Below are 12534 nucleotides of genomic sequence, written 5' to 3'. Positions count from 1 at the left end.
TAAACTGTCTCACATTAGTTCAGAAATATATAAATTTCTAAATTTAAATGCAAACCATTAGAAAGGTGATAGTTTCAGAGTTGGAGGAGTGTTGCAATGCTGTACCAAGCAGTTCTATAGTATATTACCATTTTCCCAAAGCAGAAAAGCCTGCACAGAGTGTTTTTTCTGGACTTACTGAGAGACAGAAAAGCAGAACATAACTCCTCCAAACTTACCTATCTCTCCCAGCTTTTCATCAGCTGGGCTAATAAAACATATTACTTCCCTGTACAAGCCTTATCTCAGCTTTAGACCATTCTGGCCAAGACTAACCTGTCCTGACTTGCTTAACCCAAGACAGAACATTTCTGAACATCCATCAGTGGTGTTTATAAGAGAGTAAGTACCTTGCTGAACAAAGGCGCCGTACACGACCCAGATGGCACTGTGGAGGGTGGAGGAAGCAGAAGGACTTGGCTGGGAAGCGTTCTGCGCCCTGACTGCCTGGATGCGGTTCAAGACAAATATCAAGACACCAACTATAGGGATGGCTGCAGCAATGCAAGCCCACACCGCAAAGTCGAAAGGAGCAAAGAGAGAGAAGATGTTGATTTTCTCTTCGGGCTTTTTGATTAAGATCCCCACTGAATAGTCCATGTACCGCTTGCTGAAGTCCACAACACTCTCTCGTTCTGGTGTTATAGTGATGGCTGAGATGGCTAGGTCTGCTCTCTGCGAGACAAACGCAACAAATCAGATCTCTTCCTTTCACTATGAATTTTGCCAGCATGAGCCTTAAGGAGAAACCTTTTAAGAACCAAGTGATTCCATGCATTTCTGTCTATAATTTAATACTTTTAGACAAATTAAAATAAATTGCCTAAAAACAAGACCAGAATCAATTTCATCTCATTTGAACATTAATTAATTGCACAGGTTTAAAGCGGAATAGTGAAACATAACCTGTCAAAGTACTCTAAAACAAAAAGTCACCCTGACTCCTCTCTGGAAAGAGTGCAATTTATTTAACCTTTATCTTTCCCTTGTTTTCCAAAGGATATCTAAAACTTCAAACCATATTAACCTGGTGCACTGCAAGCAACAGGAAAGAAACACCATTTGTTTGGCTTGTATATTTGACACCAAGTTGCAAAGAGCTGATGTTTGTTGTTTTCCCTGCAGAGTTGTCAACTTCCCATGTTTATGAATGGATTTCATACAACAACTAGGGTGAATATTTTGTTTATTTTTACAATGAATAAAGCGATGGCAAAAACTAGCAACTGGAAGAATGCACGAAAGGCAAGTTAGCCCCTGAAACTGCTTTGACCTCAACATTTAAAGTGAGTAGGTTTTATACACAAAGGGTCCTTAAAGAGTATGCAAACTCAATGAAAGACAGAACAGGAGTTAACAAAAAAGATTCCCAAAGCTTTTGAAAAGCTGCAATTAGATTTTGAATATTTTTCCAAATTAATAAAAACAGCTCCCTTAAAAAAGAGAATCTACTTTTTGTTTCCTATCTCTACATTTTGTTGGGAAAGTAAATAATTGTTAGGTGAGGGAGGTCTGCTTTGAAATGCTTTGGAGTCAGAAGAAAAGCTAGTAGCAGAAATAACATTAAAAAATACTGTAATAGAATACTTTGTTGTTTCAAAGAAAACAATTTCAAAAGAAATTTAACAAGATTTCTTACCACGTTTTCAAATCAATGAAATTAAAACAACTTATGTCAATGCAAAATAAGTAAAAAATTATTTGCATTCCTTAGCACCAACCAAGAATATCCCATTATTATATACATTTTTGCTATTGCTTTAATTGCTTCTATTTCTTCCTAAACATCTACTTACCAGATATTGAGCTACCTACCTACTAGATAATGAGAAAGCTTTCACTTTCAGTAATATCTCCGCTGTAGAACAGTAACCTTTTCTACAAAGGGCAGCCATGTGGAAGATTAATTCATTTGATTCTCCTTCTTGATTAACATTTGTCCCACATCAGATAGTGAGACCATGAACAAAATACACTCTAACTTCAGTCTCTGGCAGACTATGGACTTTTCCCATTTACTTCAATGGAGTTCAATTAACTTACTCCCGATTTACAAGACTGTAATTAAGAAAAGAAGTCTGGTCCTCTCTGTTTCAAATGAATTAATAATCTTGAGATGAGTTTAAATTCTGGTCCTTCAAAAACACTTCTTTATGGTATATTACTAGGGACGCTTTTCCTGTTTTGGAGTCAAACAGTGGATCATTACATTGCCACAAAGTGACCCAAATAAAGTCATACCTACAAATAAGTAGCAAATACATAATGAAAAAAAAATAATAGTAATTAATATTTTAAGAAAAAGACAATATTTTTTCTCTACTTTCCACAGTCATTCACTCACACACACATACATGACCTCTGTTCTTCTTATTACAGCTATATAAACACACAGGTTTACACTGATATAATTTGTGTTGATAACAGTTGGGAGCAAATAGAACAACAGACTCTCTAGTTCCTATCCTGTATACAGGCTCTTAAATTGCACAGTTTACACCACACTCAAACCACCCATAGCTCAGCAATGTTCTGCACTGGTGCTTTCATTCTAATTCAATCTCTTGTAATTTGGAACTGAGGATGGGGAGAATTTTAATTTTATTTTTTTTAAAGCAGTTTCTTCTCTGTGTACCTTGTTAATGAGTTCTCCAATCATGCCATTCCAGGAGCTATTCTGAAGTTGCTGTCCGTATTTGCCATCAGGAGCTTGATATATCTCATACTTGAAGCCCAGATTCTTGGCAAGTGCATCTAGGACATCAATGGAAAATCCTTTGTATCGTTTTGGTTGCCCAAGTATGTTCTCTGCCACCATCACAAAAGGTTCTTCCTGAGAACAAAACAATATCTTAACTGATACACGAAACAAGTTTTTTAGTTTGCTTCTCTTAGCAGAAGGATGTTTCCTGAATTAATACTGGACAACTTGACACAGAATTTGAGACACTCGTAACCTTCTGAGACAAAAACTGTAGGTCATGCAGAATATTATGAGGCATTCCAACCAGACATCAGTGCTTCAGCATCTGAGTCCCATCCACGGCCTTGGGTTTTCCACAGCTCGTGAGAAGAGGCAGATTCCAGAAGACAATTCAATCCCCACTAGCAACTTCCTGGTGTGCACAGGATGACTGCTCCCTGAAGTATCTGCCTCTTCTCACTGTCTAAAAAGGGGGCACAGACACCTACCTTAGTGTCCTAACTAGCTGTCTAGCATATAGATATTAAGCATATGAGTCCTAGATAGGAACATTACTACTGTTCATCTCTCAGAGCATATCAGATTTAGAAACCCGTCCTTTACAGACAGCGATATCCAGAAGACACAGAAGACATACTGAAACAAGAGCTAAAAATGCTGCATTTTGTGAGTATTTAAAATTCTGAAAATTCAAAGAATAACCTTCATGGGTAATGGTTCTGGGACTATTTTATATAAACATATGTTTTGGGACCAAGGGAACATAGCATTATGTGGTATGTCTTCTGTCAGGCATGAGAGTCCTGCTATCCTGCGGGGAAACACCGGGGCTTCTGGCGGCACAGCCATCGCAGCTGGCTGCCTTTGCAACCTGGTACTGACCTTCTTTTGGAAGCGATCTAGTCACCTCCCACCTAAGCTGCAGCATAACCTCACCTGTCACCAGACAGAGGAAAGAAAGCTGGCTTCTGGAAAGAGTGCCTTAATGATCTTATGCAGTACTTGAGATTTGTACCATGATTCAGAAAAAGAGAAATAAAAATGACAAACAGATACTGGTTTCTGCAATCTGCAAACTACAGTATTTTAGGAAGGAATGAATTCAAGCCCTCATTTGCCCCTAATTTAGCATTTAGCTGACAAGAGCTCTGCTGCCTCTCTGGATACTAAAGGACAGAAGTCCCAAAAGTGTAATGATTTTTTGGAAAGACTACGCCTTTCTAAAAGATATAGTTCATCTCAACGGGAATTTATGAGCTTGATGGAGGAAACACTTGATTAAATTTTACGGTCTGCAGTGTACAAGAGCCAAGATTAGATTATCATAAATGGCCCATCTGATCTTAAAATCCATGAAATGCTGGAAACTGCATATCTGAGTTAGAGTATGGTATCTGGAATGCACCCCTGTGCACTCAAGCCCTGTGCCGTTTCCATGCCCAGTAGGAATTACGATGCAGAAGAACAGCATAAGCAAACAAATAAATGCTCTGTATCTCTGAGAGCGTACAGCTTCACATAAAATAATAAAAGGCCATCATCTATCTTTCCTGCTTATATAACTGATCATCCAAAAATACAAAATTGAAAACGATAGAGAAAAATACGGAGGGAAGTGCCCAAAATACTCAGTCAGATCCTTTCTATTTTGAGCATTTTGTTTCCTGAACTCAAATAGGATCATACCAAGACAGTCACCACTTTGAGTGTCAGTCCTTGTAAGTCATTGCCCAGACGTCGTTCTTGTAGGCTACCGTTCAGTCCTTTCTCAGAGTCCCACGTTGCCAACTAGAACAGAAAGTACAGTGAGTCTGAAGGACTGTCAGGCAGAAATCTTGCAGTGTTTATGTAAACATTTAACAGTAGCTTGACCAAATCCAGAACTGATATAGAGAGGAAGAGAGATGTGTGGGTTTTGTTAATGCAGAATCAGAATTGGTGAGATTCAGAGGTCAGATATGAACAAGTATCTTGCCTGAATGTGCTTTCACTGATGCTTGTAACATAACTACTCTATTATCTGTAGTATTTGTCATATTATTTCACTTAGATCACTCTGATATGACATTTCTCTCCAGTAAGTTTATATTGCCTGACAGTCTGCCCTGGATTCAGCTGGGACAGAGTTAGCTTTTCCTTTTAGCAGAGCAGCTACGATAGCTCTGCGTTTTGGATTTAGTCTGGGATTCATTATGAGAAGAATGTTGATAGCGCACTGATGTTTATAGTTAGTGCTGAGACAGCAAGGATCTTTCAGCTTGCCGTCTTTTTGCCAGTGTGCAGGAGCATGGCAGGCTGAGAGGCAGCATGGCCAGGACAAAGGGTCCACAACTCCCCTTATGATTTGAACTTAGACTTAGAATTGAGGGTCTAATTGGCCAATGGAGTATTTCATATCATGCAATGTCGTGCCCAGTATATAGCAGAGGGTTGACCGGGAAGTTAGGAAGACTCTTTTCTGAGGGCGCTTTCTCCCTCTGTGTCTCTTTTTGGGCCTCTCACTCATCTGGGATTGCAGTGTCGGGATTTATCAGTTTTGGGATCGCTTGCTGCGAATTGACAGGCGTTGGTCACCGAGTGGTGAGCAATTACACTGTGCATCACTTGTTTGTATCTATTATTATAAATTTATACATATTCATATATTATTATTATTACTATTTTATCGTTATTACTTTTGATTTTATATTATTGTTATTATTAAATTTCTCTTATCTCAACTTACAAGTCTCCTTCCCTTTTCCCCTGTAATTCTCTTCTCCATTCTCCAGGGATGAGCGAGGGTGAGTGGTCAGCTGTGTGGCATTTAGTTGCTGGCCAAGTTAAACCACGACACAGTCTTCAGGATTGCTTGTGGTCTCACTATCTCATATTTCCCTCTCTGCTCAGATCCCCTTCTACTTTTCAAATCATTCCCTACTGCTTATCAAAGACCGACCTTTCTCCCTGCTGCACAACGTTCTCACTCACTGATGGTCATAAATTCTTGACACAGATTCTGTGGTGTAAGACTGTCTCCTCTTCTCTCTCGGACTTTTTTGAGATCCTATCTTAAGTCTTGATTTCTCTTCTTGCCCTGCTTCTACATTATCAGCAGAACAATGACACCTTCTCAAGTTCCCAGACTCCTGATGATCAAGTATGTCATATCTATTAGTACTTCGTGCATGTGCTAGATGTACCTGGATGCATGTTTCCAGAATATCTCCCTGGAATGTTACATCTAAATATTTTATTTTTCAATAAAATATATTGCTTTAAAAATCAAGTTTGTAGCATTTTTCTGAAGAGAAATGCAGTAAAATTCAGTAAAATAGGTTCAATAGAGAAGTCAATCTTAAATGACCTTTGGATTATTCAAATGAAATATGCTCTTCAGTAGCAGTAGCAGTCAGACGCTCCTTTTACTTTCAAACAGAATGCATGGTGTCATTTTGTTCAGAAGTGTCATAAATAGTATCAAGTAGACACTGTTTCCTTCTTCTTTTTCATCTCTGCTCTTAAACACCAATACTATCTCATATATGTGGAAGCACTGTCGTTAGCTGAAGGCATGCCCTGTAGAAATTAAACATAGTCCAAGATCTGTGAAATGTGGCTTCTTCCTGCCAGAAGCTAATTTTCATGTAACAAGTCAAAACCTTCTTGGAAAGAACTTATTTAACTGAAAATGCCTATGGCTAGATGTCCTACATGATTTATTTCTATGACTTCAGTTTTATCCTAAAACCTCAAAAATCAAACCGACAAATAAAATGTGATGGCAAAGATCTGTGTAGTTTTATTTTTGTTCGTTGCACTAAACAGATAAACAGGGAACTAAAAAAGAACAGGACATTCAGTGAATATTCAGCCACCACAACCGTCACACGAGAACGGATGAAAATTATTCTATAGTCACTAAATCTTCAAAGCTGAGAGGAGAGGAAAGAATTAACCTACATCTCCATTTATCCAGCTGACTTGGAGGGTGGAGGAAGAGAATAACTGAATAATATTCAGCTTTCTAATGACACTCCTGAAAGTTAAAGTATCTCAGATTGAAAACTCTCTCCCTGTGATGCCAGTTTGGAGTGATAAATGACCTCCTGCATATAAAAGCATCTGCAGCAATACAGGTAGATACCTATAGCTACCTATAGCTAGGTAGATACCTATAGTATTTTTTAAAATCAAATTAAGATGCCTGCTCTGAAATATGTCCAGATATTTCTTAGCTTTGGTTATTGCCAAACCAAACTGACCAATTTGTCAGCTTACATAAATCAATATGGTTCAATAAATTTCAAAAATTAGTATAGGTCTGTGTGGTACATACTGTGTCCCAAATCTGTAAAGAATGTTTACTGTCTAAGCCTTCTTCAGCTGTCCTATGCAGTAAGTATATGACAAAGATACATGGAAGGTTTTGGCCAAAATGGATTGTACAATCTACAGACAATAATTAAATACTTACTAAAAAACCAGAAAATTTAACACATTAATTTATTACTTCACCACTGGTGGACCGATATTTCAATTCCTTCTCTCACTTCTTTTCCCTTCAAAAACTATCTGATTTCATATCAAGACCTTAGACTTTTCAAATACCCTAACTTTTGCATTCTGCATTAACACCAAAAACTCCTAAAAGGAGCTAGAAACATGTCCTTTTATTGCTTTTATTCAAAAGGAGAGAGACAAAGATTCCTCTTTCATGCAGTAGGGGTAGGTGCGAGGAGGAGAAGCATATTTCACTTCAGCACAGAACTCCATAGTGTTCTCTATGGAGGCACAAATTTTCAGTCTCTAAAAAGCAAACTACACAGAGAAAGTTGATAAATGGAACATGAGGAAAACCTTTTCCAGAAGGGATTTTTCCTGTGCATCCTTGTGCTTCAGAACATTTCATTTGTTCAGAAATGTGCCAATTTTAACTTCCACTTCTTGCAGACAGAATTTTGTTTATAGGACCAATGTATTTACAGATACATCTACCAATTTGTGACAGCTGACCTGTCAAGATCAGTGCCTGAGAAACTAATTTCCAGCACTGTTAAACACAATGAGTACTGCTGTAACTTGATAAGACTGTTACGAGTTTCATTCTTTGTAGAAATACATACCCTGCTCCTACCAGAAGTCTGAAGCCAAAGGTTATAGCACAGCCATCAGCTGATAGGAGATAAAAGCTTTTAGATCTTATGACAACAAGTGCTTGCAGAATCAGCACTTGTAGGATGTGTTTTAAAAATCAATGATCTCTGGAACATATATTTAATGGCAGCCTGGGTGAGGTTTTTTTGATTCACTAGTTACTAGATCATGGGCGTTCAAGTTTTGAAAACATCTACTTTATTAAAGCTTTTCAACTTAAACCTTCTTCCTAGATTCTCTTTCTGAAATAGCCATGTTGCTGGGAATCCTATCGTTCTACCCATACATTAGAAGCTCAATCACCCAATAAAGACAAACCAGAGGAAACAACTGTGAAATTCAGACAAAAAAGGAATTTGTTGGAAAATTCTGGCTCAACATGCTTCTGACCTTTATCAATATTTACTGGATTTTCAGCCAGAACTGCAAGAAAAAGTTTGGAGAGGGAAACTCACAATTTTAACATTGTTTTCAACCTCTACAAGCAATATGTATCTCCAAACACACATACTCAACACAAAAATGAAACAATTACATGGCTAGACAACCTGAGAATGTCAAATGATAAAGGATGTCATCCAAAGTATGCCTCATGAAGCTGCTGTTCAGGATTTTGTCCTGAAAGGTACTGATATCTGTCAGTATCTCAAAAAAAACCCAACTTGATGTCAATGTAACTTTGGGGTTCCTGAGTTCTCATTGATAAATTAGAAGCCAGATTCTACAAAGGAGTTTCATGAGTTGGTTAATGATGCAGCTGCTGGCTGGCCAACACTTAACTTGAGTGATTAGTTCCCCAGGGGAAATCGTATTGAGATATCATGGTAAACTCACACCAGAGAATATCAGAAACAGTTCCCCAGAAGTGTGAAGACCCTCATCAGCACAATGAAGCAAACAATCCTTCTGTTCAAGTAAATCAAGGCTGCATGCATTAAACACTGGTTTGCAAGATTTACTACCTCCTATGAACTTGCTCAATTAGATTGAGAGCCTGCGTGCCACTTCCTTTAGGAGATGAAACTGATTACAAACTCAGCAAGGTCTGCATGTTAATGCTGCTCTACTACACAATAATTACTTATTCCTCGAATCAGGAACTTGAATTTAGTTTTCATAACTCTGCTGTGAACACTCACACCACTGGACTATGGCAAATGTCTGACTCAGACTCAAACAAATAGAGATGAAGATAATCCCAAACTACTAGTAAATACAGTTTAAAACTGACATTAGCATAAAAAGTGAAGACTTAATGCTTATATCACAACAGTGAATAACATGATCTACAGTATTATAGTTATGATGCAGTAGTTCCTGTCCAACTAATGCATGTCAGTACTGTCTAACATCATATTTAAGTATGATGCCATCCTAAACATGATCTACTTTTCAGGGAGAATGGGATTCCCACAAGAAATACACCAAGATAATTTTCAACAGATGTATAGTAATGTTTGAAAGGGCTATAATCAATCCAGAGCATGCATCTTCTCTTACCAAAACCTGAAAATTTGTAACTCCTTTGGAGCTAAGGTTACACTATCCAAACAAATTAAATTTGGGAACCCTTGCCTTAAAACCTGAAGAACTTCTAACAGACAAGAAATGGAAGAGAGAGGGTGAGGGAGGCAGTTCTCATACTGTGAGACAGGGACACGTGTATCAACCCAGAGCACATTTTCTCTGTTTTGTGCATGGAGTTAAATGAATTAATCTATGCCATTCACAATCTGATAGTGCTTTTAGATTAAAGCTGAATTGAAATGGATTTCACTTCAATGACAACTTGGTTCTTAAACATGAAGTCAACATAGCATAAATCAAATATGATGTCTGTGTACCATGCATGTATAGTTGGGACCTCTGACTCTCTTTGCCAGACTTTCAATATGGCTAAACGCTTACTGAAACATTCAACATTATAAAAGCAGATTTTAAACAAACATGATAATCAGAAAAACCTTGAACAAACCAAATGTAAAAAAGAAAATGAATATTTACAGGAGACAAATATGAAATAAGGCAGTGACCCATTAAATAAATGGAGCAAATTGGACATTCCTGTGTTGTAGTTCTGAGGAATAAAAAGAACTCTATTTAAATAATAAGTAGAGCAAATATCTGTATTCAAACCCAGGATGCTTTCTAAAAATGCTCTATACCAGTAATCTAGGGAATTTGCTGTCATTCAATATCATTCACAGCAAGGTATTAAAAGGAATCACACATTGGACTATAGGTCATTCTTAAGAAACTGACGGGATTCTCTGAAACGTCATTTCCCTTTTTATGATTGGAGTTGCCTTAAAGTTACCGAAATCTTATTATTTGAAATATGAGATCATAATTTAAAACAAATTTTTTTTTGGACCATGTATTTGTATAATCCATAGTTACATAAAACAGGATGAAGCAAATGCAAAGATACCAATTCTTATACTTGCAAGCAAATCCAAACAATGATAGAATTTATTTCTATAACAGGTACATACTTCTTGGAAATATTCTAACGTTTCTACTCTAAAGCAAAGCTTATGGTCATTATTAGGGACAAGATAATGGACAAGATCACCAGGCTAAACTGATTTGAGCTATATTCTCTGGTCCAGCACAACTCAACCTTATTTGCAGTGAAATAACTGCAGGTCATCTACGTCCAGATGTTTATTCTATTCTGATATTCTGCATTTATTCGTATTAAAGATATAGCCTGCTTCCAAAGATCTGCAGTGGGTTTGGAATACCTATGCACCCATAGCCATAGACCCACTGAGAAATACAAAACATTTTAAAACTATGAAGCAGAGGATTGTGAACCAAGTCTTAAGAAACTCTCATTTTTGGGGGGTTAAAATTTTATCACCTCCTGTTTAATGCTCAAAACACTCAGTTTGCCATTACAGGGCCATGCAAGGATTGCATCTGCATGGTAAAATTCAGAGAAGGACAGCAAGATCACAGAAAGATGCCCTCTCCCATTCCCGATACTTGAGCAAACAGCATCATCTACCTCCTGAGACATTAAGCCCTTTAAAGGCAATGACTAGCCAATACAAAGTAAGAAAAAATGGAGAAGTAGGGAAAGGCTGCCTCCTCTATGGCTACTATGCCAGTGGTGCTTGTCCAACAGGATCCTGGTTTTGTGTTCAGCACAGCAAAGCGCATTAATGAGACTGTTACTTCGTTACTGGGCCTTTAAGAACATGAGATCTTCAGGAAGAAAAGTGTAGCTTATTCTACTTTTAGTGTTTTGCAGATTTATGGTGCTATATAAATGATAATAAAACATCAACAAGACCTTATAAGGAACAAGCCATTCTGGGCAAACTTGACTGCTTTTTCAATACTGCTGCAGAATTAATAGGCAACTGAAACGAAGAGGACAATATACTTGTATCTGAATTTTAGTTTTCTTTCATACAGGGTCTTATGAAACTTCACCTAGGACAATTTGAGTTCATTTCCTGAATAGGGACAATATCACATGATTCATGGAGTAGCTTCTAAGCAACAATAAAGAATGATGTATCAAGTTTTGAGGTAGCTTAGAGCAAGTCAATATTAAGATCTTATTTACTTAATAGCTTTTTTAATGATTTGGAACAGGAAATAGCAAATCACTAAAATTAAAATGTCTAAGATGCTAAGATATCTCAAAACTGGGAAGTGCTGCAAATATGTCAGACTAAAACAGTGAGAAAAATAAATGGGAGTGTTAAGAACCCAGACATGAAATAATAATATGCATCTCACATAACTGGAAGCAAACACTTATGAAAAGGAAAAATGAGAAATAGAGATACTTTAATTACAGAAATAAACACAGACAGTAATGTTAAAAAATTGTGCAGGGTGACAGTGAGCTGCAAATGGGTGATGAGTTTGTAATGAGTAGAGCTGCGAAAGTACCAGTGCAATTTTGGAATCAGAGGTCTCGTGGCATAGGCTGTACAGAAAGCAGTCACAACACAGCTGAGAAGAATATACAGTGCTAAGAATATTCTGTGTTTAGCATGATTTAGGCATGCTGGAAGAAAATCAAGGGAGAACAGGACAATTGTTACTAAGGTGGAGTTGTCAGTTTGTACAAGAAAAGTAAAAGACACAACTGTGAATATCTGAGATAATGACAACCAAGAAATGGGAAAATTAGAAACAAAACTAAATATAAGACAACAGAACTACTGCTGCTGACTTCTAATACTCTACAGAGACCCCTTCATGTGAAATACAATGGAAACATTTATTCCTTCTCAATGCAGGCTGTGAAATGAGAAATAGATAAAAGGGCAGAGTTTGTCTGGATAATTCTAAACAAAAAAATAATGTTCACAGGAAAGATTTGGCACATCCAGAAAATGAGTAGGTGTATATATGAAGGAAATAAAAGAACAGTCTGACAGCCCAGTCATTCCTGAATTCACCAGAGATACCAGAACTGAACTGGTGTTTCACGTAATGCTGGCTCCCAGCCCAAGGTGATTGAGAGACTTTTCTCAAATGTGGAACAACTTAATCCAAGTCCCAAAGTGCAAGGTTTAGCCTGTGATTTAATCAGTTTGCCACATCTCAGGTGAGTGGATTAATCACTGTCTTTAAGGCTAATAGGAAGCCATATTATCATTCACAAAGGTCAAAGGTATTGGTTTAGT

At 37.4% G+C, this 12534-nt stretch overlaps 1 protein-coding gene across 3 annotated transcripts in view; it reads right to left on the bottom strand.

Moving 5' to 3' along the window:
• Window positions 1-12534, bottom strand: part of GRID1 (glutamate ionotropic receptor delta type subunit 1) — a 548463-nt gene that overhangs the window by 53648 nt on the left and 482281 nt on the right. For all 3 annotated transcript variants that reach the window (XM_086616474.1, XM_086616475.1, XM_086616476.1), the window contains exons 9-11: window positions 4430-4531; window positions 2675-2872; window positions 390-714 (exon numbers count right to left, since the gene is read on the bottom strand). In XM_086616474.1, the coding sequence (XP_086472600.1) occupies window positions 390-714; window positions 2675-2872; window positions 4430-4531 (625 nt within the window). The remainder of the gene's footprint in view (window positions 1-389; window positions 715-2674; window positions 2873-4429; window positions 4532-12534) is intronic.

Source organism: Tauraco erythrolophus, chromosome 9 (assembly GCF_009769465.1).
Source record: "Tauraco erythrolophus isolate bTauEry1 chromosome 9, bTauEry1.pri, whole genome shotgun sequence".
Classification (NCBI taxonomy): Eukaryota; Metazoa; Chordata; class Aves; order Musophagiformes; family Musophagidae; genus Tauraco; species Tauraco erythrolophus.
Note: the sequence above shows the minus strand (reverse complement) of the source record. Positions and strands in the feature narration are given on the sequence as shown.